At 37.2% G+C, this 25787-nt stretch overlaps 1 protein-coding gene across 1 annotated transcript in view; it reads right to left on the reverse strand.

Moving 5' to 3' along the window:
- Positions 1–300: 300 nt before the first annotated feature.
- LOC113240122 (gustatory receptor for sugar taste 43a) overlaps positions 301–25787 on the reverse strand; it is a 41927-nt gene continuing 16440 nt past the window's right edge. The window contains exons 2-11 of the mRNA XM_026477346.1: positions 11969–12075; positions 11322–11436; positions 9405–9598; positions 6371–6518; positions 4852–5007; positions 3782–3925; positions 3104–3289; positions 2549–2658; positions 1522–1683; positions 301–653 (exon numbers count right to left, since the gene is read on the reverse strand). Of these exons, the coding sequence (XP_026333131.1) occupies positions 582–653; positions 1522–1683; positions 2549–2658; positions 3104–3289; positions 3782–3925; positions 4852–5007; positions 6371–6518; positions 9405–9598; positions 11322–11436; positions 11969–12075 (1394 nt within the window). The 3' untranslated portion in view covers positions 301–581. The remainder of the gene's footprint in view (positions 654–1521; positions 1684–2548; positions 2659–3103; positions 3290–3781; positions 3926–4851; positions 5008–6370; positions 6519–9404; positions 9599–11321; positions 11437–11968; positions 12076–25787) is intronic.

The raw sequence follows: 25787 nt of genomic DNA on the forward strand, positions 1-25787 counted from the left end.
TATTTGGGCAAGAGGGACAAATCAATAAATGCTCCATGGACTGTATTGAAGCACCGCAGTCTGGTGTAGTTTTGCGTCCCTGAACCTCTATTTACACGTCTTTATAGCAATCTAGCAGAGTGCAAAATCTATCCAGCAACTTGTAATGGCCACAAATGGCATTCTGTAGGGCTAGCACAACAGTACGCGAAATGCGTGATAGCGACACAAAGCGCGATATACTGCTATTCTTGCACAGAGATCCTGCACTTGTCGCTCTCGCGCAAGTTGCGCCCTGTCGTGCTAGCCCTACTAGCGGTAATTGCTACTGAGGGACGATGAAACCAGAGGTGGAGTTTTTTTCACAGTAGGTACCTTTGTGGTGAGCTGGAAACTGTTGCTATTTTAATGGCGAGCTCGAAGGATACAGCGGTAACGAAGGCTGTAGGTGGCGCGATGGTAGATACCCAGGTGAGTTTTACGTAAGGAGCCCCTACCACTAGTAAATTATGCTATTGTAGGTATTCATAAAAATTACAAATATTGTTAAAAACGTTTTGCAATTCAAACTCGGTACAAATTGTTACACTACTATCGAGAAATTAGTCTACTGCGCTCTCGTATCTTTGGAACTGTATCAGTATTACGAGATACGTTGTCACCGCGCCGATAATCTGAAATATTCAGTAAATAATTATTAATAACAAAGTTCGAACACAAAGAAGTTCCTTCAATCTGACAGAATGCGAACCTGGGTTCTACCCCTGTCATCCGTCCGAAACAATTACTGTCAAAAAAGTAATACTGGATCAAATTTAAAAACGCATGATGCGAATGAAGCTTCATACCTGACATTGTGTTTTGATTATGGTCGAGTATTACTTATTTGATAGTAATTGTTTCGGACCGATGTAGGACGGAGAACGGGAATAACACCCTGTGTTTGTTTTGCCAATCTAGGGCAACCCCTCTACCAACTGGGCTAAAGATTGAGTTAGCAGACCTCTCGAATTTCTCTATGCGTTTGTTACAGATCTTTGTTTGTGTCACGCTGTCAAAGAACAGCGTTTTTGCTGTAGCGCCACCTTTGACAAATCTATGATGGTTTTCGTCACGCAACCAAGCACCTTTACTGCTACCAGGGATTGACGAGAAATGTCGCTTTAAGATTTGTAATATTGATAAAATAAATACATATCTCAGTAGTAAAACTTTATAATATTCATTAAAAATTAATATTATTTTAGTAAATATTTTACTTAGACCCTCTGTGTCTTTAAACTAGTCTGAAGTTCCGAGAAATTCATTTCCGGTAATCATCCTGAACAACGAAGCTCTTGTAATCATTGTAATTTTTGTGTTATTTCTCTCACTTTAGTGAATTATATTGTGCCATTTAAGTCTCATATTTCGTTTGTACAAAAGTCTCAATTCTTGCTCCGTTTCTTAAATGACTATAAAAGTACTACATTACAAAGGACGTGTAACTTATTTTTGTATTACCGACGAACTTATAAATGGGTGATGGTCTGAGTTACTCACCGAGGCGACCAGAGGCCGATCGAGCGTGCACATGCCCATAGGCGAGTATGACACGTTCTGTAGCATCAATTGTCGCGAGAATTGCTCTAGCCGAGACGGCAGGGTACCTGTCACCGGCGCTGTCGTCATCAGCTTGCATATCATCTCCTCGGTATTTTTACCCTAGTATAAGTATTGAAACGAAACGCATTAGCTAATGGGAAAAGAATGTCGCCAATGTCGGTTTGAATAATTCTACGTGTGTTGCTGCAGCAGTTGCGTCCAAATTACGTCCATGAATTCAGCATGTCATTGAGTAACCGTTGTATAATTTTACAGTCATAATTAACATACTAACGATCCCACTACGGGATATTTTATGTAGGCTTTACAACAGTATAATTAAATAAAAGAGATTCGGTTGAAGACCACAGGGCATTTACAAAATAGAGCCGTCTGTAATTTCCCTGGGTGTTGCAAAAACGCTCTGTTTATTTAGGTTTTATGGCGGTACAATTAAATGAATCAAATTCGGTTGAGGACCACAGGGTATTTACAAAATTGAGCAGTCTATGAATTCTGAATTATGACTGTTGCAAAATCACTTGTTTATTTAGGTCTTATGATAGTGCAATTATATGAAGGAGATTTGGTTGAGGACTACAGAGCATTTACAAAATTGAGCACTTAAAAAATCCCTGGTGTTGCAAAAATGCATTTGTCTTCTGAACAGCATCAGGCTGCGGCAATGAATTAAATAACATATTTACTTCAATCTTCCGCCGCAAGGACCATCACAGGCAACCTTGATGATCCCACATTCTGGGACCCGTGTGAGAATGACGGACTTTTCTAAATAACTTTATGGCATTCTGAATAATGTCCCTGGAGAGGATTTCATTACCCTGGTACAGATAGTACAGGAAATTCTCTACTTTATTATTGTTTCAACACTTGCAATTATTGCATAATTCGTTCTGTTATGGCTATAGTCTATGAAAAAATACATACGGGTACAAAGTATGTTGTTGATATAAATGGTACCCACCTCTAAGATGGTATAATGACAGGGTTCTACGATGACGAGCATTCGCAGCAAGTGAGTGGCGCACCACAGGAACTGAAGCACGAGGAAGTGCACTCTATTTATTGATACGACTGAAATGTAAAAAAAGAATATCTGAGTAATGAAGCTTGAAATTGGTAATATAACGACACAAAATTATGGATAACACTTGAAGAGAAATATGCGTTAAGATTGATCATAAGATGTATACTTCAACCAGATTGAGGATGTCTTACAAAGGGCAGATAAAAAAAGGAATTGAACACGGGTCACTGATATAATTTGGTGGACTTCGCATGGTTTCAAAGAGTTTTCAAGAACTCTTCAGAAATATACTTCAACATGCAGGCTTATAACGGTGAGATCTTCGCTGGGTAGGTAGTCAGCGCACAGGATCAGGCAGGAGCCTGAGACAAGCATACTCCCAAATAGGCTACTGAAACTCGGCACGTGCGTTTCGAACCAAAGAATGAGAAGGGTTCAACAAAGGTACAAAACTATAACCAAAATTCTTTTAAATCTTAAAGGCAAACTTACTTAGCTCCATAATCAAGAAATAAGGAGTAACAATCAAATGCAGCATAGTAGATAAGAGGATGATGACGACGGGTAAACCGTAGCTGTCGTCGATGCGTCGTACGACCTCACATAGGCTGCTGTGCAGGCCGGCCAGGCGGCGGATGGCCTCGCAGACGGAAACTACTAAACGGGGTTCGTTGTTTGCTGGAAAATTGTTATTTACCGTATAATACAATCCTGTTGAAATGCACTAAATCCCTGCTTGGCTGAAATGTTTACGTACTGAGACCGACATTGATTTCTGTAAATGGAACTCAAACAATGGTGTCAGCAAATGTACGGAATCTGTCAACTCTAACAACCCTGTACTTAAGGCTAACTTGCTTTCAAGTTACGATTAAGCTTAAGTATCGGTAGAAATTAGGGTCTTGAGTTCCTAGAGGTCAGTTGATGGTAGCTTCCATACGGTACATGTTTCTATCAAGACTAGTGTAGTCATGGTTTATTCTTGGATATATTCGAATCTCAGTAACTATTTGTGTTGTACTCGAAGACTGCAGATTATAATCCAAATTTTACATACTGCGACCGCGCATAGGTACATGTGACTGTTCACAGGGCCAAATAAATTTAGCATCGGTTTTTATTTTATGGGTATTAGTAATTGTCTCGACAAGAAGATGATATACTGCTTACAGCTTCTCGTAATAATGACAGGTGGCTCCTTCTCTCCAGGCGTTGTATCGACGAACAGGCTCACATTGGCAGACCGTTGACTCTCCGCGGGTGCTACGCGGATTGCAAAGATGTTCAACGGAGCTGAATCTTTTGCCTTTTCCACTGAAATCAATAGATTGAATTGTTAATATAGGGTAGATTGTAATAGGATCTATATCATTTGACGTAACGATTTTGCACATAATTTGATTAGATTAAGTTAACGCGGAAAATTGTTGGGAAAATTTACAATTGTACGCCTATGTCACGTAACATCAATTTAGATCAGTTGGCACTTTTGTTATCCACGTTTGGATTCGGATATAAACCCTTATTTACTTGAACTTGTACGCCGCAGATTTGAAAAACTTTTCGAAGAAATATTTGGTCTCTTACGTTAATTTTGCCAACAGCGTCGTGTACCGTGATACCGTATCTCTACAGAAGACTGTTATTAGACGATATTTCGATATAATATATAAATATTTACCAAGCCACATTGAACATTTCATAATCTGCTCCGAGCATGCTTATTATTTATTTAATATCTTGACGTTGTACTATCATGATATTCATCCATTTTGAATGAAAACACTACAACTTCGTTATTATTATTGAAACAAAAATCGAACAATACAAAAAACAATTCCTTCCGACAGGTGGCGCTGACGGCAAAGAAGCCTTTTAAACCCAATACAAGAATCTACAACAAGCACATAAGGAAATTCATATGATTTGTAGCAGAGCGGTGGTCCCGGCCAACCAACAGTCGCTGGTTCTAATTCAGTAGGTAGAAAGAAATTCTTCTCTTTTCTATCATCGCATAAGTCTAGACCAGTATCTAATAACTGGTAATTTTCCGAAAAATGTCAAATAGTACAAATTTTTCCGGAAAATTTTCTGAAAAATTGGAAAAATATATAGTTCGATGGTTCGTATTATGTTATAGTTTGGATAGATCTTTTGAAGTTTTTAAGCTTGCGTAAGCAAGCTTGGATCATTCTTGCCATTAAATCGTTTTACGAAGACTACAATGGGCGATTACTTACCTGGTACAGAAACCAGCTTTGCAGTAAGCGCAATTGCGTCGTTAACAGCATGAAAGCGTGAGCGCAGGGACAGAGCGGTAAACGCGAACTGCAGTTCCAGGATCATCACAACGTACCAGAGGAGGTAGAACCCGACATAGTTTACTATCACATCCCCTGAAATGTTTGGGATAGGAAATTATTATAGTTTTCTATTCAAATTTATTACTTTTCTAATTGAGGACAATTTTGCAATGGAGATGTTGATGTTTCAAGATGAATCTAGGTATGCCTTTTGATACTTAAACAAATAGCTTGTTCTCTGTTGGTGTCTTCACAACAAATTCAATAAGAGATTAAGAACAAATTCAATAAGGTTCACAAATAAGCGACGAAAGGTTTTGGGACGATACATAGACAGACGGACAGGAGATTTCCAAAACTTTGATTATAAACTTTCACATTTTTCACAAATTATTAAATTTTAATTCGAGACTATAACCCGCACATGGTCCTCATTATTTATTTGAGCACTAGGGATGCCAGTAGACCATCACACAATACTCACGGCATCCGGCGACTTGTCGGGCGATACTTGATGTCATTTATATTTGCTGATCACTGGATCCCATGACGAAGAAAGCTTAAAACCGACTTCTCGATTGAAATTACGTTGCTTTACAAGTTTAATAGCTTCACGTACAATCCTACTACAGTAATGACGTTCTGTAGAAAGGATCTTGGGATCATGACGCTCCATCCAGTGGTTTGGTCCCGATTCCAGCAAATGCTCGGCTATTGCAGACTTATTGAGCTGACGGTTCTTAACAGCCGCGATATGTTCTTTGACTCTTTCCGCTATGGCGTATTTTGTCTGCCCAATATAGAGACTCCCGAAACTGCAATCAATATTGTAAACGCCCGGAGATTGAAAGGGGATTATATCTTTATGTGATCTCACATACCCCGCGACCTTGGACGTTGCAATACGTCCGAAACATCGAGGTAAATATGTTTCATACATGCTTAAGTCCCGAATTAAAATTTAAAAAGATTTACGAAACTATAAAGAATTTAAAGAATTATTATTTGTAATAATAAACATAATAATACGACAGACGTAGTTTCTACAGCTTCTCAAGCAGAAGCGGTGGTTTCAAATCCGAGCTCGCTTTGAGTTTTTCGGAATTGATGTGCCATGAGCTTTTCAGTTAAGGAAAACATTGGGCCAGCATGGCGGACTATGCTTAAATCCTCGCCTGAGCGGAAACCTGTGCCTAGCAGTGGGACATATATATGAGTGGAAGATGATGGTGAATGTGACAGACAACTACACTAATTACCTGGTTTCAAACTTGGAAATTCTCTATACTTGGAAATTCTCTATAATATTACTACCAGAGCAATGGAATTCACTCCAGAGCACTACTCAGAACACCCAAAACCAATTTTGAAAAGTTCATTTCCAGAATTGGCCCTACCGGTCACAATGCAAACTATAAACCCATAGAGGTTGTAATGGATTTAAAACTCAACTTACAGTGTCTATCCAACTTCTTAGCTTGCAAAACGTAGAAGCAGAAGTCGTCGACTAGCAGAACGGTAAAGAAGATCAATATTGCCAGCAGTACTGCGCAAAGTTTGCGTTCCGTCGCTACAGAGTACTGAGCACCAACGCTGTTGTCCACCTGGTATAATGACACAACCCTTTTGAATTTATGGTCGCCAGGTACTTTTTGAAAACAGATATCCAAATTTATACTACGTCACTTGTCGCTACTTCCTGAGTCAGACTACTTTTAAGTTAGAAATTAAACTACCTTTTCACCTCACTAGCTCGGAAAGTGCTAGCTTTCTTTCTCACTAGAAATCTGCGAGCAAAAGTGTTTTTGAAACACGCTAGCGTGGAAAAGGTTTTTAAAATTCAAACTTGACGAAGGACTGTGGTGCACCTAACTTTTTCTTTCGATGAAACGTTCAACTACGCGATTTGTCCTACATACTTATGTAGATAATATAAATCCGTTGGTATATTTTATTCTTATTATTGTTGATATTGAATTGACAAGGATAACTAATTGTGTTTATTAAATTATTTTAATTCGACGAAGAACTAAAATAATTTCAATAATCACTTAATCACACAAAACAAAAGTACAAGCAAAAATAAAAATTGATGAAGTGTAAATTCAGAAAGCATCCGAAGATAAAGTTTTTCTTTTGTTTTATAGTTCAACTGATGTTTTAAAGTTCAATTGTTTTTCACTTACCATTTTCCTCCCTATAGTGAGGTGAAAAGTTGTGCGTGTCTCTCGGCAGCAAAGTTGTTTTGCGTATCGTGTCTTGAAACACTCGCTAAGCTCAAATCATTTGCTTCCTACGCTTGCTCAGGTTTCAATATAAGCACTTGCGTCAAACAACTTTGCAGCCTTGCAAAACAAATAACTATTTCAAATCTATAAAAACTAATTTTTAGATGTAAAAAGTGTATTAAGCTTCGAGGTGATCGTAATTAATTAAGTAATTTAAGGAAAGGAATAATTGTAACTTTCTTTAAACTGACCTCGTAAGTTTGCTTATCGCTGTGTTCGTAACATCTACTTGCTAAGACTAATTGAAATCGGTTAACAAACCGGATTCATCTCATAATTTGCCACCCTTAGAGGTGGAATATTTTTGTTTCAAAACGTGTATACAATTTAATTGTAAAAAAAAAATTATACGTGTATATTGTATGTAACGAATGTACAACAGAATACAATCGCAAATTTCTAGACGGCGTATTATTAGATTAACTCCGTTTCGTTGAAACACTTAAGGAGATTAAAGTTTTATGAACATTAATCTAAGTTAGTGTATATTTCGACGTCTTTACTTTCAACTTTTAATTGGACATGATGAAGGACAATATTACGGTCTAATCTGATAATATTCTCGAAATAATTTTAACTATTTCAAGATCTTGCTTGATATTGTTATCTTGTTGTCCATCTATAAAACAAATTACATTATTTACACCCGTAAAACTTGCTTCCTTCATTCAATATCATGTCTAATGATTTAGTTAAAAAAGCTGAAGACGTATTAGAAATAGAAGGAAACCATGGCCCAAGAATATTACGGACTAGAAATGTATTGCAAGCGTGGAACAACAATTTCACTTGGAAGAAACTTCACTGTCTAATTTTCGACATTTAAGTTATTCAAATACCAATCGACCGTACAACTTTTTTCTCTCTTTTTAAAATTATTTTAACATCTAGTTACATTTCACAATTATTATCATTAAAATTTACCCAAATACCTATCACCGCGTTTAAATTACTGACTGACTTATTCTATTCACGTGTACACTCACGCCAATGTGGTATTATTAAAGAAAAAAACATGTTACACCTACTTCTGTTTGTTAATAAATAAATACACTCCCGGACGCATAATTCGAGCCACCTTGCAGTTTTATCCTAATAACATTTTATATAAAAATATAGTTAGCATCGAAGAAAAAGTTTTCTCCGATATTTTAAACTCAAATTTTCAATAAGGACTTAAAGAAATGACGTTTAGTATACCAGTTTCAAAGTTGCATAATAATAGTTTTGAGCAATAAAGAAAAAGCATTGTTTAAGCCAAGCATTTAATATTAAAATGCAACGTAATTCGAATTACGTGTGTGTTACGTGTTACGTGTGTGTGTATTTATACGTGTAGTGTATAAATAAATATCAGAGCAACGTATATGACGTTGTCGATGATCCCAAAGTAAGATTAAAGCATTTGTGTTATGCAAATTGGAAATAACGACGGTATCACAAATACCCAGAGCTGAGACAATAATAGTAAAGTAAGATTTTCTACATTGACCCGGGACCTCAGAGATTTCGACACCATGATAACTGGTGTGAAAGCCAATTGACCAATGAGGTCATCAAGTTTGTTGAAGTGCATTGTGAGTAAATGTATAGTATACCTAATATGATCATATGTCCCGCTTTGAAGTTTCGTATCGCGAAAAAAAAATGTCGCGAAAGTGAAAAATATATAACGCCAGTCTGTCGTCACCAATCATTCATTATAACTACACAAGGATAGTTCTTTTTTAACTGCCTCCGTAGGCGAACCGTTCCCAAAACGAACGCGAAACCGAATCCGACCGAATCGAACCCAAAACCTCTGCGTGGCAGTCCAGCATGGCTGCCACGCAGAGGTTTTGGGTTCGATTCCCAGGCCGGGAGAAACATTTGTATGGTCCACAGTTATTTCTCTCGTGAGTTTGGGTGTATTTTGTGGATGTCTTTGTGTGTGTCGATAGTACCTGCGATATAGGGTTTCCCAAGTGCGGGGCTATGAGCGTGTGCGTTATTAAATTTTTGATCATTTTAAGTCCTTTTTTTTAATAATTAAACATTTCTTTACTATTTTTAACTTGTATTTTATTTTTAAAACAATAATAAATTTACAAGCGTCCCGCTCTGAGGGACCAAGTGGTCGCGTTAAGTAAGTAAGTTTTCAATTTCTATACAACCTGTATTTTCACAAATAAATGAATTAAGAATTATTCTTTCAATACAAACCGAAGCTATATGTTCCATAAACTGCAGCAGTTTCTTCATCCTTCTTGGTGCTCCGTAAACTCCCGCACCTGCTGTCACGGCTACCACCAATACGTCACACGCTGATACTAGTTGGGACATCCGTGATGTCATACGAATTGACACCTCAATGCCGACTTTAATTTCCGCCACTAGACCGAATATTGTGCAGATTACTGAAAAATATAGTAGTATTATGTAAACTCAGTAATAAGTAATGTAATATAATAAATACAGTACCGTTTTAGCCCCTGTAGCGGTAGAGCTCCTTTAGAAAAAGTTCGTCCAGGGAAGCACTGCCACCTTACCTATTTCTGCCGCCAAACAGTAATGTGAGCATTACTGCTTTCCGGTTTTAAAGGGTAAAGGGTGCTGGTAAAGTTACAGGCACGTAGGACTTGTCAACTTATGTCTCAGGTAGCGATGGGCGAGTCGAGTTATTTAACTCGCTTAACTCGAGTTACTCCTATAACGAGTCAACTCGAGTTACTTTTTCATGCACTCGAGCTAATTCGGTTAAAACGAACCGAATACTTCTTTCATACAGCGCGTCGTTGACCTTCAGAGCACGCTCGAGTCGTGAGCGATAGGCGAGCGAGAGACTTTGTGAACTCGAGCAAGCTCGGTCGGTTCGATGACCTTCGGTCACGCTCGACTCGCGGTCGGCCAGTCCATCATGTCCAACTCGGTGAATCGTCCTTGCGAGTTCTACTCGCGACTCGTGGTTGCTCTGTCAAACACCGAGTCGAGTTAACTCGAGTTGCAACTCGAGTTAGCAGTCAAGTCCACTCGAGTAACTCTAGTTGAAACAAATAGAACTTGTCACGTCGCTAGCCTCAGGGTGATGGGCACAGTGACAGTGCCCCTGAGATCGTTGCGATTTTCAAGCTCTGAGTGACATTGCAACTGTTATGGACAAACGTATCGCTTATCATCAGGTGCACGACTTCTATAAATAGTGTACTTTAAGGTTACACATAAAAACATCGTCATCAATTTCAAAACAGATACATTAGATATCTACTACGATACGTACTAAAAAAGTGTGGACATAGGATGGAACCTTGGGGTACTCTTTTTTTTAAACTTCTGATGTAAACATGTGGACGTCACACATTGCCTTGAGGTGCTCTCACTGTCTCCGAAAGAGAACAGTAATATTTTAATGCTGGTCTCTAGTTTACAAAGTTAAAAGCTAATAAACATTGTCTGTTCCGAGGTAATCGAATAAAAAGACATGGACTTAGGTACTTCTTACTTCTTAGCCTAACTGTCTAACTTAAAAGACAGACTAGCTAGCTTGTGTTTCGAGTGAAACTTCAATTCTTGCTCATTGCCATAACCGATTCTGAAGAAAACTATACCGGGTTATTTGTAACATACTAACATTCTCGCAGGTTTACTCGTATATTACTAACATCATAAACAACAACTTTAGTTTCATGACTTTTGATAAAGCAATAAAATTACCAAAAGTAAACTTTTAAGTTTTTGTTGTACTACCTGAGACTTTTTAGATCTGTATTTAGTTGGTAGTCGGAAGTAAGTTGTTTAGCAACGCCTTTCACGTGCTTTCTTTTGCTGCCGTACCACCACCACTATTTAGAGCGATCTATTTATTGTGCGAAAGTAAAACAATTATTAAAAGTCATGAAACAAAAGTTGCGGTTTATGATGTTAATAATACCATTGACCTAATAACCCTGTAGAGTCAAAGGTCAGAAATGAAATGGTTTTGATCTTGTGCTTACATATTTCAGTTTAAAAATTACTTACAAATTAAACAGGCTTCTGATAGTCGATATATAGGTATATAGTACGGTAAAAGTAGGCTAAACTGCCTTGAGGTACTCCTACGCGCAATAAGAGCTATGATAAAAAAGTTCATGTAAAACTTACTTAAAACAGTGACCAATATGTAGCTATATATGCACATAGCACTTGAGAGCGTGATCGTGAAGCCGTTGTTACATGGCTCGAAGCGCAACGGGGCCAGGCCGAAGAAACTCGATATCTGGAATTAGTTGATTGCTTTTATAGAGAGGTTTTAGATAATATACTTTGTTGATCAGGTTAGGGGCTTCAATATCGACAATTTAGTTTGAAATTAAATGGGCAGATAATAAATATAAGCAAAATTCCAAAATCAAATTAATCAGAGCTAGTTCTTTTATGTACATACACGTTTTTTTATTGGCCAAATACTAAAACGTCTAATCGAAATTGATTTCCGTCGTTCTTCTTTCAGATTAAACCTTCTGGTATATGCAACCAGCTGTTTATCCGGACATTGTTATCACAATTCGACCTTTGGTGTAATAAGGCCACATCTGCAAATTTCTAAAATAGACATATGTTGCTACGCCACGTAAACAAAAATAAAAAAAATCAACGAAGCAATCATCATAATAATTATAAAATTACAAACAATCAACACAATTTAAACTACTGCCATGAACGATTATAACGTACGCATAAAGGTCCACTCAGCTAATGCCACTGAGTTTTCTGTAGACCCTAAAGCGAATATCTGACTATGTAGTTACCCTTAAAATAAAAGCATGAGCACCACCAACGATGCAATGTTCAGGCACTGCCTCTGCATTAGATGTTTCAGCAGGGGCATCGTCATCACCGTTAGCTGAATCCACTCCTGGAACAGAAATACTTCGTATACGCTATATTATTGAATGCTGTATTAAGCTTTCTTAAACCTCTCATTCCATCAAACCCTTAAGCATATTATCTACCAGCGGAACAAAAGCTGTGTTTCATCAACCAACAGTATTCCCATAGAATTACAATTATCAAGATTCAGTGCGATCTCAAAAAATCCGAGAACCCGTTTTTCTCGTCTCGTTTTTAACTTTTGAGACTACGAGTACTTCAAAAATATATTCTCATGCTAATAAGGTAGGCATTTAGGCAGTTAACACATGACAATATTTTAATTAAGTTTCTTTCTTAACTCAAATTCTACAATCAAATTAAATTTAAATTTATTTATTAAAGTTTTTTCATTTTTATAGTTCTTACGTAAGAAGCAAAGGCCGTTTAAAGTTACAGATACTAATTTTATTACAACCGTTCTTCAATCGCCATGCACTATACTAAAAGAGCCCGTTCACTATCTGCCTGGCAATCCACCACACAGATAGGAGACTGCTACACACTATTCTGGGTACGGCCTATGTATGTAGTCTCGCAGGACGCATTGCAGGATTGCAGGATGGTTTGCACGCTGCGACTACATTTATAATCCTGCATTACGCGGCGGACGGCGAGGCGGACAATAATGCTGGATGAAAGCTCCCAATAATCTCCACTCTATAAGTGTAGCCATATGCAACTAACCACAATAAAAAAATGCTGTATATCTTGTAGATTAATACTTTTTAATTAAGTAACTTTAATCTCAAAAGTCACGTCACTCAGGTCACGAATCTCGACCGAGACTCCCAGGTTGAAAGCCCTAACCACCATCAACCATCACCTTCGCTTCGCTTGATAAAAATAACGAAATATTATTTATAGCTGAAACAGCAGTGCAAAGTAGTCTTGCAATTGCTAACTCTGCTTTGGTAGATAAAGGAGAGATAGAGAAAGAGGAAGAAAGTGATTAGAGTCCAAAATATAATATGGAAAAGTTATAAATAATTAGCTTGCACAATACACTTTAGCCCAAACGCACAAGTTACGGTACACGGATGCATTTTACTGGGTATAACAAAAAATGATTTCATTAGTCTAAATAATGCTCACTGAACATAATGAAATGTCCTTGTATGATACCTTTCCCTTTTCATCATTGGGAGACCAGACATAGGCTGTGGTTCCACCCTTACACATTTCTATGGAGTGGATTTCCATGCCTGCAGACGTATTCCCCGAACACTATAACTTGGACCTTTTCAAGGCGAGAGTGAATAGGCATTATTTAGATATGCTTGCTCCATCGTCGACCCCATCGTCACTTTCCACCAGGTAAGATGGACGTAAAAAAAATCTGTGTAATAACAATTGATACAACATATTTAATATACTATATTCAATCGAATATACCGATGGTATATTAAGGCTATACAATTCTCTCTTTCCTTCCATGTTCCCTTCTAAAAGGCTTCTAAAACTGTCATAATCTATTAGATACCAAAATATCTTGCCCCATCGATTCTCTATTGTCTTTAATAAGCCTCTCTTTTCATGTACTATCCAACTGATTCCCTTCATTCTTCTTCAGCACCACGTCTCAAATGTATCTAAATTCAATCAATTATTATGTATATGTTTGTTTATTTGATTTGAATTATACAGAAGGTTTATAACACACAATGACATTATACCTTTCGTTGTTATACCACTCATTAATCATAATTATATCACATGAGTGATTATATCATTTGAAATTGTGTTACGATTCATTATACTAAATAAAAATTAGATCATTTGTTGTTATAACGGTCATTACACACCGATACACATACATGGACGCACCCGTATCGTCACATGATCTTCCATTAGGTTCGTAAATGTTGTCCGATTCGCCTGCAAGTTTTTCGGATAATTAGTAAACAATACTTTAAATGACAACATTGTGCCTAAAAGACAATCAAAACTATATTGATAATATTCTTCTCTATAATCTTCTAAGGCCTAGTATGGATCAAAATGTACTTAATATTCGACATCACATTCGTTGCTCTGATTCCAAAGTGAGAAGCTTAAGCATTTGTGTTATGGAAATTGGAAACGACGACCATATCACAAACATAAACGGAGACAAAGAGAAAAGTTAATTTTCTATATTGACCCGGGCCGGAGATCGAATCTAGGGCCTCAGAGATGGTGACACCACGAAAACCGGTGTACAAACGATACGACCACGGAGGACATCGACTTAATATGAGAAGTGAACAGACTCAGGCCATATTATGGATACTATGATCACGTACACGCCCAGTGTATAGTACAACGATAATCATTTGCAGGAGAGTCATAATGTCAGTACCGAGTACTAAAAAAACCGACCTCAAAAGTCATTCTTGCCCTAGTTTGCCACCCTTAGAGGTAGGAATATTTTCTACAAATTTAAATGGGACCACTTCTGAGGTGTCCTCTTTCTAACAAAAAAAGAATCATCATCGGATTACATATTTAAAAAAAAGAGTTATCGCGAAACATACATAAAAAACCCACAGTTGAATTGCGAACCTCCTCCTTTTTTTGAACTCGGTTAAAAATATCGTGTTAGCGTTATATTATCGATACCTCCAATAAACCAACTTAATTTTTGGAGGACGCCTCGCTTACCCAAAGCGATTCGAGAACGTCGTTTTTGAGAACATTACAGGTATAATGAAATATCTCTACATTTCGTTGTCTTAGTTAGTAGTAGAACACCTCGTATGTAATTTTTCAGAACGAAGATAAAAATGTGGTGCAAAATGTAGTAAACCCAATAATGTTTGTAGTTATCATTTTAATTAGTTAATTTTATTATACCTCTTTTAGGTTACTGTAAGTAAGTAATGTTACTTTGATAATATCGCACTGCTATTACAATAGTGGTGTAACTCAAAATACGTAAAATTCAAAATTATACCATTTCTGAACGTAAAATTTGCTTATCTTCATGTCAATAAAACTGTCATTAGAATATTGTAAGAAACCATACACTACATTTACATAACATACCAATTACATTTTCAAATGTAATCTAAATTCTATTCTATTCTAATAAAATCTACTTAACCCAGAATGAGACAAACGTTTTGTGAGCTAGTTCTGAATAAAACAGTCCTTACTAAAAAATATGACATTTTTTTTTTACTTTTATTTTCAAATATACTTCTAATTGGCAAATAGGAGTTGATATCTAATAAATTTTAACCTATACGTAAATTATAATAATCTTTCACGGAACTGAGTAATTCGTTTTACAGCTATTCTGAATAAATTAACTTTTTGAGTTAGTACACTATTGTATTAGCAGTGCGATATATTTAAGTAAGATTATAAGGTTTTCTGCAACAAAAGTCAGTAAAAACGAACTATGTGAAAACGCTTATACGAGGTTTTCGCTCTAAGGCGACAATTTGGTGAAATTACAGGGCACATGGGACTTTCAACTTACAACTCAGGTGTCGGGCGCAGTGGCAGTGCCTCTTGGATCTTTGCGATTTAAAGCTCTGATTGGCACTGCAACTGTTATGGACAGGCGTGTCGCTTAGTTGTTCGTCCAGTCACTAAGTATCATAAAAAAATCTAAAGCGGACTGTGCAGAGCTAGGTTCGTCCGGCATCGTGGTACATTAAATATTTTGATTATTTTATGACGGGGGTATTTATAAGGTGTGTTCATATTTATTGACTCAGAATATTGCCACATTTTATTGTATTATTTAATATACCATATAAAAATAGAAGGTCAGATTATATTCGGCGATCTCTATATTCATCTTAAAGTACTTGAACCTATGTGATATACGAGGAGAAAAAAAGCTAATGTTATTTGAAGTATAAACCTCATTAAATTGTCCTATCTATCACAGTTTATTGCCTGAAACTGTGATAGAACAGCCGTTCTACAAGTTTTTAATTGCAACTCTCGAACACATGTTGTTCGTAGTAAAACTTGTCGCAAATCGATCGATATAGCGTTTTTTTCTTTTTGATAAATGGAATTGCAGTTCCTGGAATAAAACGCGATTTAAATTGATTACGTGTACTTAATAGACAGGCTTTTGTTTTATAAATGTTATAGCTCCACCAACATCTCACTGCTGGGCATAGGTTGAGATGTCCAGCCCCGGGACGCAGCCCATGCAACTTGGCCCGATTAGGGTTTTCTAGGAGTTATATATACCTTCTCTGACGTCCAGGTACAATCAACATATTTTCCTTCACTGTTAAAGGAAATTCAAATTTAAATTCAAAATATTTATTTTCAGATAACAGGATCCATTTGTGTTAGTAAAATAGAGAAAAATCTTATAAGCCATTGTTAGTAGGAAGATTATGTAACATATTACTTAATTACTTAAAATCTAAAATGTCATGTGGTGGTGGTATCATTGTCCGTACGAGATGCCTCAGTACAGGAGCTATGTGGCCCTCTGCCACAACCTTCAGGATGCTGTTGTTATTCCCCCGGAGCCTTCTAACAAACGATGCTACTTTTTTCGAAAGACGACGTGAAAGCAATTCCTATGGGCCAAAACAAACGTCCCGGAGGGGTTACCTATCAGTACGCCGAAATTACATTTTCCAGAAGTAATGTTTGCTCGAATTTTCATAACCTCGAAAGGAATTTTGAGAGGAATTTGTTTTTTATTTTAAACCTAACTTAATATAACCTAACCGAACCTAATCGTGTCTTTGTGATAAACATCCAACATATCCAGAAAGAACAACGGTTTCGTTATAATTCGGTTTTCGGTGTAATGAAAATTTGAACAAACGTTATTAAGAAAAAAGAAATCGAGTTTGTGACTGGTTGCCTCACGCAGGCGCTGCAGTACCGGGGTAGTCTCAATATCATCCTGAACACATTACATTGGATTAAATGATGATTCAACATTAACTCAGTGGTTAATGTCGACTCCAGGGTCTCCAATATAGAAGACAGGGGTTCTTCCAAAAAAGAAGGTTCTTACAACATTATTATCATAAAAATCGTCTTCGTCACTTCGTCAGTCCAATTATGAGTACTATATCCATATCAATAACATGAGGGGGCAATCAATACAGCAATTACTACGAAAAAAGTGAAAAATACCGTGTTGTTCCACGATTATCGACAAATACACTTACAGGCAATGACTTCGGGCAATTTGCAAAAGTTGCAGAAGATGTTAATAAAAGTCACGTATGAAACATTTGTAAGTTTAAGAAAGTAATGAATGTGACTAAAACGAATATAATGATGATTGAAAAGGAAGAAATTGTTACAGAATTCGAAATTACAATTCATAGTGAAAAGCAGTTTCGTAGCAGTAGACCTCCTTGTGGAAGTGTTCGTCCGAAGAAGTATTTTAAGTATGCCAACATACCTATTTCTGCCGCCGAGCAATAATGTGAGCATTATTGCGTTGAGACATTAAAGGCTACTGAGTGCTAGTAAAGCTACTCGCAGATGAAACTTGTCTAGTTTACACCTCAGGGTGATGTATGCTGTGGCGCTACTACTATTATCGATCATCGCTTACCACCAGGCGCACGACGTGTTCGTCCCGTTACTTGGTATAAAAAAGCAAGCAAGTGAAGGAGACTGGATAGAGAGCGAAAACATGGAATCATGTAATAATTAGAGCTCTGCACACATTTATGAGTTGTCAGATAGTCACATATCATCAACATATCAACAAACTTGACCGTTCATCCGGACGTGGCAGAAGAAACACACAAGTACAGTGCATGCTGTAGGAATTAAGGCTCAACTCACACTGGCGCAGAGTCGAAGCGTCGCGTGGCGTCCTGTTTTTCAACTCCACCGCCAGGCGACGACACTCGCATTACTGCACCGGGGTCACAGTTTAGTCGGCGTCTGAAGCCTCACGGCGCCCAAGTGACGCGTGAAGCCGCTCGAATGCTACCAAGCGTCGACGCGCGTAATTAAAACTCTTTAATTAGAAACTGTATCTTAAAAGAGAATGGTGTAAGAGATGACGCAGGGACAATAATAGAAAAGAAAATGCTTGAAAACGCACTGAAAGGATGGAGTAAAATAATAGCACAAATTTATAGAGCGAATAAAGTAAAAAGTTTACTTCAGCGTACATATCTTAACTAGATTGAGAATGGTTTCTAAAAAAAGGCCAAATAAAAAGTAGCCAGACTAGATTGTTCTCTGCTACATACACACAGAATTCTAGTTTTATAAATTACAAGAGTAATTTAAAATTTTGTTAGTGCTCAAATTCATTGCCGATGAGTGTACGGCCGAATCATAATCCTGCTTGTATGTAGGACGTTATCGTGATACATCGGTGCGCGGGTGGTAATCATGCCCTATCTAGATAGTACGTGTACCTAATTTTGTAGTGATGTAAACACTCGAATTATCTTCTGAAACTTTCATTCTTCCGACAATGTGACATTAATGACACTTACACGTGAACAGTAATATTTTTTGTTGGTCGAGTGCACATCGGTTTTCATGGTTGGCATGGAGATGGTGATCTCTAAGGTTCAATTAGGATCGGGTCAATGTAGAAGTTAACTTTTCTATGTTGTCTCCGGTTTGGGTGTTTGTGGTATTATCGTTGTTTCCGATTTCCATAGCACAAGTACTTTACTTACTTTGGAATCAAGGCAACGAAAGTGATGTTGTCTAACATTCATTTATAAATTTATTTTTTCCTCTACAGAATAATAATTTGTACATGGAACAAAGTTATGACTACCTACTATATAATACATATATTTTACATTAAATATAATGCACACATGCAAGAGACGTATCAAAGTTATCAGAAGTTTGTTTGTGGTTATTACCGCGGATAACAGCTATTTTAATTAAACGTTTGAGATATTAGATTTTAGTATAAATTATAATTTATTTATTTAAAAAAATATATCTTGCAAGTTTGCGGAATTACATCTATTTGCCAAGTAGTATTGAAATCGATTAACGGAAAGTGGTTGAAATCCAATAAAATAATTAATCTTAATAATCCCCTAATTTGCTACCCTTAGAGGTGAGACATTTTTTCAAATTTAAATGGAACTACCCTATATGTACCCCCTTGCCAACAAAAATAGAACCATCGAAATCAATTCATAAACGTCAGAGTAATGACGTAAACTACACAAAAAAATACAATGGAATTCAGAACCTCCTTCTTTTTTTGAAGTCGGTTGAAAACGCAATCTTAGCATGTGGCTTGTAAATTAAAGAGATATGCAACCAACTTATAAAAATAAATACGCCCAAACAATAACAAAAAACGGACGAACAATTCGATGGTAAGTTACACACACGCAAGCACGTTATATTAAGACAATACGTTGGACACTGGCGTGTTTGTATGAAGTGATGCAAGTACATGGGTAGTTCTAGTCACGATGGAAGTAATTAGATAAAATTCTGGCATTTATTTTTTTTTCCATATTTTAGTTCGATAATTAGCCTTGCATGTTTGTAAAGATGTTCGTAATGTATTGTTAAGAGGGACAATTAAAAAAATCCGAATTATGACGATTGAAAAAAAGAATGGTCAGGGGGCTGATAAAACAATCTTTTTTTTTTATAATATCAAGTGACAGTACGAACAAGTCGTGTACCTGGTGGTAAGCTACACGCCTGTCCATAACAGTTGCAGTGCAACTCAGAGCCTTAAATCGCAAAGATCTGAGGGGCACTGCCACTACGCCCGTCACCCTGAGACATAAGCTGGTAAGTCCCAAGTGCCTGTAATTTCACCAGCACCCTTACCCTTACAAAACTAGCACGCAGTAATGGAAGTAAATCATGTAACACATGGTCGAATAATTTACGTAATGCGTATTTTCTGTTCACGTTAAATGGTAAACATAACGTATCGGATATTTTATTTTACCAGTTACAAGTGTTGTCAGACACTTAGTGTTGAGCAAACAAGGCGGGGCGACGTCAAAAAGAAATTACACATGTCGTTATCCGACATGTCGTTGTAAACAGGTCGATATTACGAAAACATTAACATTTATCATTATAATTTACTATTGTTATTTACGAAAACTACAAATTACTCTATAATTTTCCACAATCACGGCCCTTTTCCAAAATAGAGTAGGAAAGTAGTACTGCTTTTAACTTTTGAACTTCGTCAATTACTGTAAGGACATTTAAATGCAATAATGTAAGCATTAGATACTGCGAACCGGTTTTGAAGCGTAAGGGTGCTGGTGAAATTAGAGGCACATGGGACTTGTCAACTTATCTCACGGTGACGGGCGCAATGACAGAACCCCTGAAATCTTTGCGGTTTAAAGCTCTGAGTTTTAATATATTAAGATTATTTTTTCCTAAGTTTAAAACTTACATGAAAAGCATTTTAATTGAAAAGTATTATAAAATTGAAGAGTATGTGTTAGATAAAGAAGCATGGAAAGACAACAAGAGTCTAGAATTCACACAATTATGATTCGAAGTGTATTCCATAGCATTTAAGTTTATTTGAAAAGAGCAATCCCTAGAGTTTCTTGCTCGTTCTTCTCAGGAAGGTCAGCGTAGTGAATGAGCAGTAGCTTAAAAAATTACGTTTTCAAGTGTAAAAATTTTACCTATGGAATAAATGATTATTTGAATTTGACTTTGAGAGACACTGCAATAGGCGTGTTCCTTAACACCAGGCGCATGACTTGTTCGTCCTGCCACTTCTGACATTATTAAAAAAAAACTGCAACATCAGATGACTTTTTTTTTTGACGGGGGGGAAGTCTTTATGGATACCCTAGAGCCCAGGGAGACTCGGGGGTTATGTGGGGACTCTCCCTCCACACTGGAAAGCCTACCCCACTAAAACCCGGGTTTCCCTCTCGCCGGTTGAGTCGGCGCCGTGGGATCAGTGAACATTCACCACGACGCCGCCCGGCCGCCCTAGCTTGCGCCAGGGCTCCCGCGCCAACGGAGGGACGAGTCGGTTGTCCTCCGACCCGCCCCCCAGACGAGTGAGGCGGTGCAATGCAGGCTCCGGAGTCCCTGTCCACAGCCCGCTGGTCTCACTAGGGGATCAGGCGAGCAGCGAACTGCCCTCGCCTTCTCCCCGTACGTCTGCGCCGGAGCGGGTGCGCGTCCGCCGCCGCTCCGCGGCCTCCTTTTGCGACATAACCTCTGTGCAAAAGGAGGCCAGACATCTGATGACCTGCCTATGTGATGCCAGCGTTTGAGGGCCCTGGTGACATACTTTTCGAAGAGCCCCTTGTCAATAGAATACTTCAGGAGGAATATCATTCCATATCTTGCAGGTTCGAGGAAAGAATGACCGTAATGCCCGTGTGGTCTTATAATACCAAACATGTATGATGTGGGGATGGGTTCTAACTCTTTGCACATTTGTTACTTTCCATCTCACCTGATGGAAAGTAATGAGGTCGACGATGGAGCAAGAACACCTAAATAATTCACTCTTGCCTTGAAAAGGCCCAAGTTACAACGTTTCGGGAATAAGTCTGCAGGCAGGTAAGTCCACTCCATAGTCGTCCTTCCGGTTGTAATGTAAATGTGGAAGCGTAACGCTTCATGCGAACCTTTGGAATATCCACAACATAAGAGTTGAACCCAAGCCTACGCCTAGTCCTCTGAGCATTCCCCATTACAAAGACGGTAGAAAACACACAGAAATGCAACGTCTCTCCATAGACTAAGGGACTCCATTTTATTCATCTATTGTTAGGAAAGACATCCCAACACTGACTAGACACACGACTATGAACAATGAGCTGCTGTGTATCTGGACAGGTGGATAGTATGAGTATTTACCAGTTTGTGCAAGACAAGAAAAAAGATCTCGAAAGGAGTTAAAAATGGATAAAATTACTTTGGTATTTGAACCCAGCCAAGGTTAAACCGTAGTTACAATAACAAAGCTTTGTTATTTAGCCCTACCAAATTTATACTTTATACTGTGAACCAATACTTAACTCGAGAGGATTGTTAATCTCCATACTACAGAGAGATCAGATCACTGAAAAAGGTCAAAATTCCACTGTCACTTACACATACTACTTACTGTCACATAGTTTCGGGAATTTTTAGGGAAAAATTTTTGAAAATTACCCTATAATAGCCATAGATATCAATTAATTCCTCTTTAATATGAAATTCAAGTAGTCGGTTCTTTCCTCGCAATATTATTCAAATATTGAAGAAATATAATAGAGCTAACCCCGCGACGAGATGCCCCAGATGCTGGCAGCGATCACCCTTAGTATTGCTATATGCTAATATGTTAGGCAAGGTGACTGCCGGCACTTGGGTTTCCCAGGCAGCGTATTAATTGTTACAATCAACAACACCTGAAGATGTTCGTAAAAAGGTATGTCGAATATATTTTTGGTGGTGATGTTTGTACTATAGCTACGCTTGTATTATTTATTGGGTGGAAGAAGAATTTCGCGGAGTAGCAATAATTATGAAAGGCTGCAAAGTCGTTGTTTAACACGAGTGCTTGTATTCAAACCTGAGCAAGCAAAGGAAGCTAAGATTGAACCACGAGGGAAGCGAGTGACTCGGAAATAGATTCTTGAGCGTAGCGAGTGTTTCAAGGCTCGAGACGCAAAACAACAATCTTTGCCGAACGAAACGCACCATAGTTAGGAAAATGGTAGATGAAAGAAAAACAGTTGAACTATAAAACATCAGTTGAACTATAAAACAAAAGAAAAAGTTTGTCTTCGGATGCGTTCTGAATTTGCGCCTCATCAATTTTTATTCTTGCTTGTACTTATAATTTATAAGTGATTAAGTGACTAATTGAAATTATTTTAGTTATTCGACGAATTAAAATAATTTAATAAACGCAATTAGTTATCATTGTAAACTTAATGTCAACAATAATAAGAATAAAATATACCAACGGATTTATATTACATAAATAAATAATCTACGACAAATCGCTTAGTTGAATGTGTCAGTATCTTTTTTTTCATCGACAATAAGTTAGTCCATCGACAAGTTCAAATTTCGAAAACCTGTTCTATGCTAGTGTGCAAAAAACGTTTTTGCGCGCAGATTTCTAATGACGCATTTAATTCTCAAATTCTAATTTACGCATTAGGTCAGCGTGGCAGACTATGGGTCGTATTCCAGAACTGTACTCAATGCTCAAGTCAGGATTGTATTGAAAACACAAGCACTGGAAATACGACCCTAATGGCAGGAACTTGAGTATGATTTCGAGTGCTTTAAACTATATTCAAATCCTGACTTGAGCATTGAGTAGAGTTCTAGAATACGACTCTATGACCTCAACCGTCGCCTGAGTACCCAGCAGTGGGTCGTCTAAATGGGTGGTTGATGAAGACGCGTGCCGTCATATAGATTCGAACCGTAGATCTCTCCTTTTAAAATTTTATTTGAATTAACTTACCCAATTCCCTGATATACACAGGCGTAATCTCGTAATTAAACATGTGTAACACATCCAATCTGTGACTCATTTTTTTACGAACAGTAATCGCTTGGTTGTTCCTTCGTGAAGTGAAGATGGAAGAAGGTATTTCAGGTGGACGGATGGTAAAATTGTACTTCGTAAGTCGTTGCATTAAGATTGATGTAGAACTAAATAGATGGGTATGAATAGCGAAGATTATTTGAAGATAAAGGCAATGTAAAAGTTTGCAATAAATGCTATTAAAATTTATTGTAAAATAACTTTAGCTAGCCGATGGGGAACGCAAAATATAAACTATTCCCCGCTGATAGATGCAATGACTCCCTAGATAGAGCCTTTATCGCTATAAAACATTTATCACTCCGTATGTGATAATTTACGGGTAAAAACAAGGGAAAAGAAAAAGAGGAAAACGAAGAAAGGCCTATAGTGAACAAATAAAGAAGAAAATCAAAGTTAGCAGCTAAAAAGAGGTCAAAGAGGCTATCAACCATGAGAAGTGAAGAAGGCACCAACAAGAAACTGGTTTATAAATATGATAATGATATATATCAAAATAAAGCGAACATAAACATCGTCAATGAAGGACAAGGGATTTGAAATTAGAAAGTGATAATGTTGACAAAGTGACAACCTACAAATACAGAGGCAAACACAAAACTGGTACACATAAACGCTGTCATTATATTTGTAATAGATTTAATGTTTTTGTTTACTCACTTAAACCAGATACACATGGTGCGGTATTGTGTATTTTTATTTATGAATCATGATATAAATTACGACATAAACAATAATGTAAATTTATTAACCGACTTCAAAAAAGAAGGAGGTTATTCAACTGTATTTTTTGTGTGTATGTTCCGCGATTTCTCCAATATTTGAGAACCGATTTCGATGATTTTCTTTTTGTTAGAAAGGGGGTACATTAGTAGTGATTCCATTCAAATATTATATGAAGAAAATTCTACGTCTAAGGGGGCAAGTTATAGGATGAATCGGGTTTACTGGAATTCTCCTTCTTTCCGTTTTTTTTTTATTTATTATAACTGCCTCCGTGGCCGAATGATTACCATGCCGGACTACCACGCAGAGGTCCCAGGTTCAATTCCCGGGCCGGGAGAAATATGTGTATGGCCTACATTTATTTGTCTCACGAGTTTGTGTGTAATTTGTGGTTGTCTATGTGTGTGTCCATGGCACCCGCGACACAGGGTTTCCCTAGTGCGGGGATATGTTGAGTGTGTGCTTAATTTAATTTAATTACACAACTTTTGAGGTCAGTTTATTTTTATAAAAAAAGTTATAAATATTTCTGCCAAAATGTATTCAATTTGCATTCAAAGTCAAAGTAAAAAAATCTTTATTGCATAGGTACGCAAAATGTACTTGAAATCGTGATATTTATTAAACTCTATTGGTCATTTGCAAGGCAGATTCCCCTGAGAAGAATGAGCAACAAACTCTACGGGCTAATCTTTGTAAATAAACATTTTGTACACATTTGTCATTATTTATTTCAACACACAACAATACACAACAATATTTATTTCAAACATCATAAATCGAGACTATCTGTAAGAGCTAAACGTGTCACTACCACAGAATTTTGTCATCCAAGTACGCAGAAGCTGCATATTTATATATTTTGAATGGCAAATTTTGAATATCTACCTAAAGTGTAATAAATAAACTTAAAAACGAATTTTCGGCTGACGTGAATTTTATTCTCTGTATTAATGTTACATCCGTCACTATTTTTCATAAAAAAAATACTATTCTTCTTACCATAAATTACATTTTCATTAACGCACTGTGAAGCTCGTGTAACAATATTAATCTCTTAAAACATATCTCTCAAAGACACTCAGATTGTAAATTGGCCAAACCGCACGTTTCTGCAGGACAAAAATTATAATAATATCCACTATTATCGACGACGGCATTACCCTAAGCAATTTTTGATAGCTTTTTGTTTTACCCATTGTTGCTCATCGTCCTTGTATATAATTGGACATGCGATCATTAAGATCTATATATATTAACCTAAAATCATAATGACAATTTTACAACGCATAATTTGAAGAATATTGTTAATGGCAACAATAACATACAAAAGGCAAATGTTGTCAATATTTTGGGTTAACTGCTGCGGTACTCTGGGGGCCTACCATAACCTTTCTAAAAACAATCTTATTTTAATGTAAGCTTAAAGTAAGGTTATTGTAATATTACTCATCTTCGTACCATGACGAACCTGTCAACCAAGT

This window comes from Hyposmocoma kahamanoa, unplaced genomic scaffold (genome assembly GCF_003589595.1).
Source record: "Hyposmocoma kahamanoa isolate Upper Pololo Valley unplaced genomic scaffold, ASM358959v1 120, whole genome shotgun sequence".
In the NCBI taxonomy this organism is placed as follows: Eukaryota; Metazoa; Arthropoda; class Insecta; order Lepidoptera; family Cosmopterigidae; genus Hyposmocoma; species Hyposmocoma kahamanoa.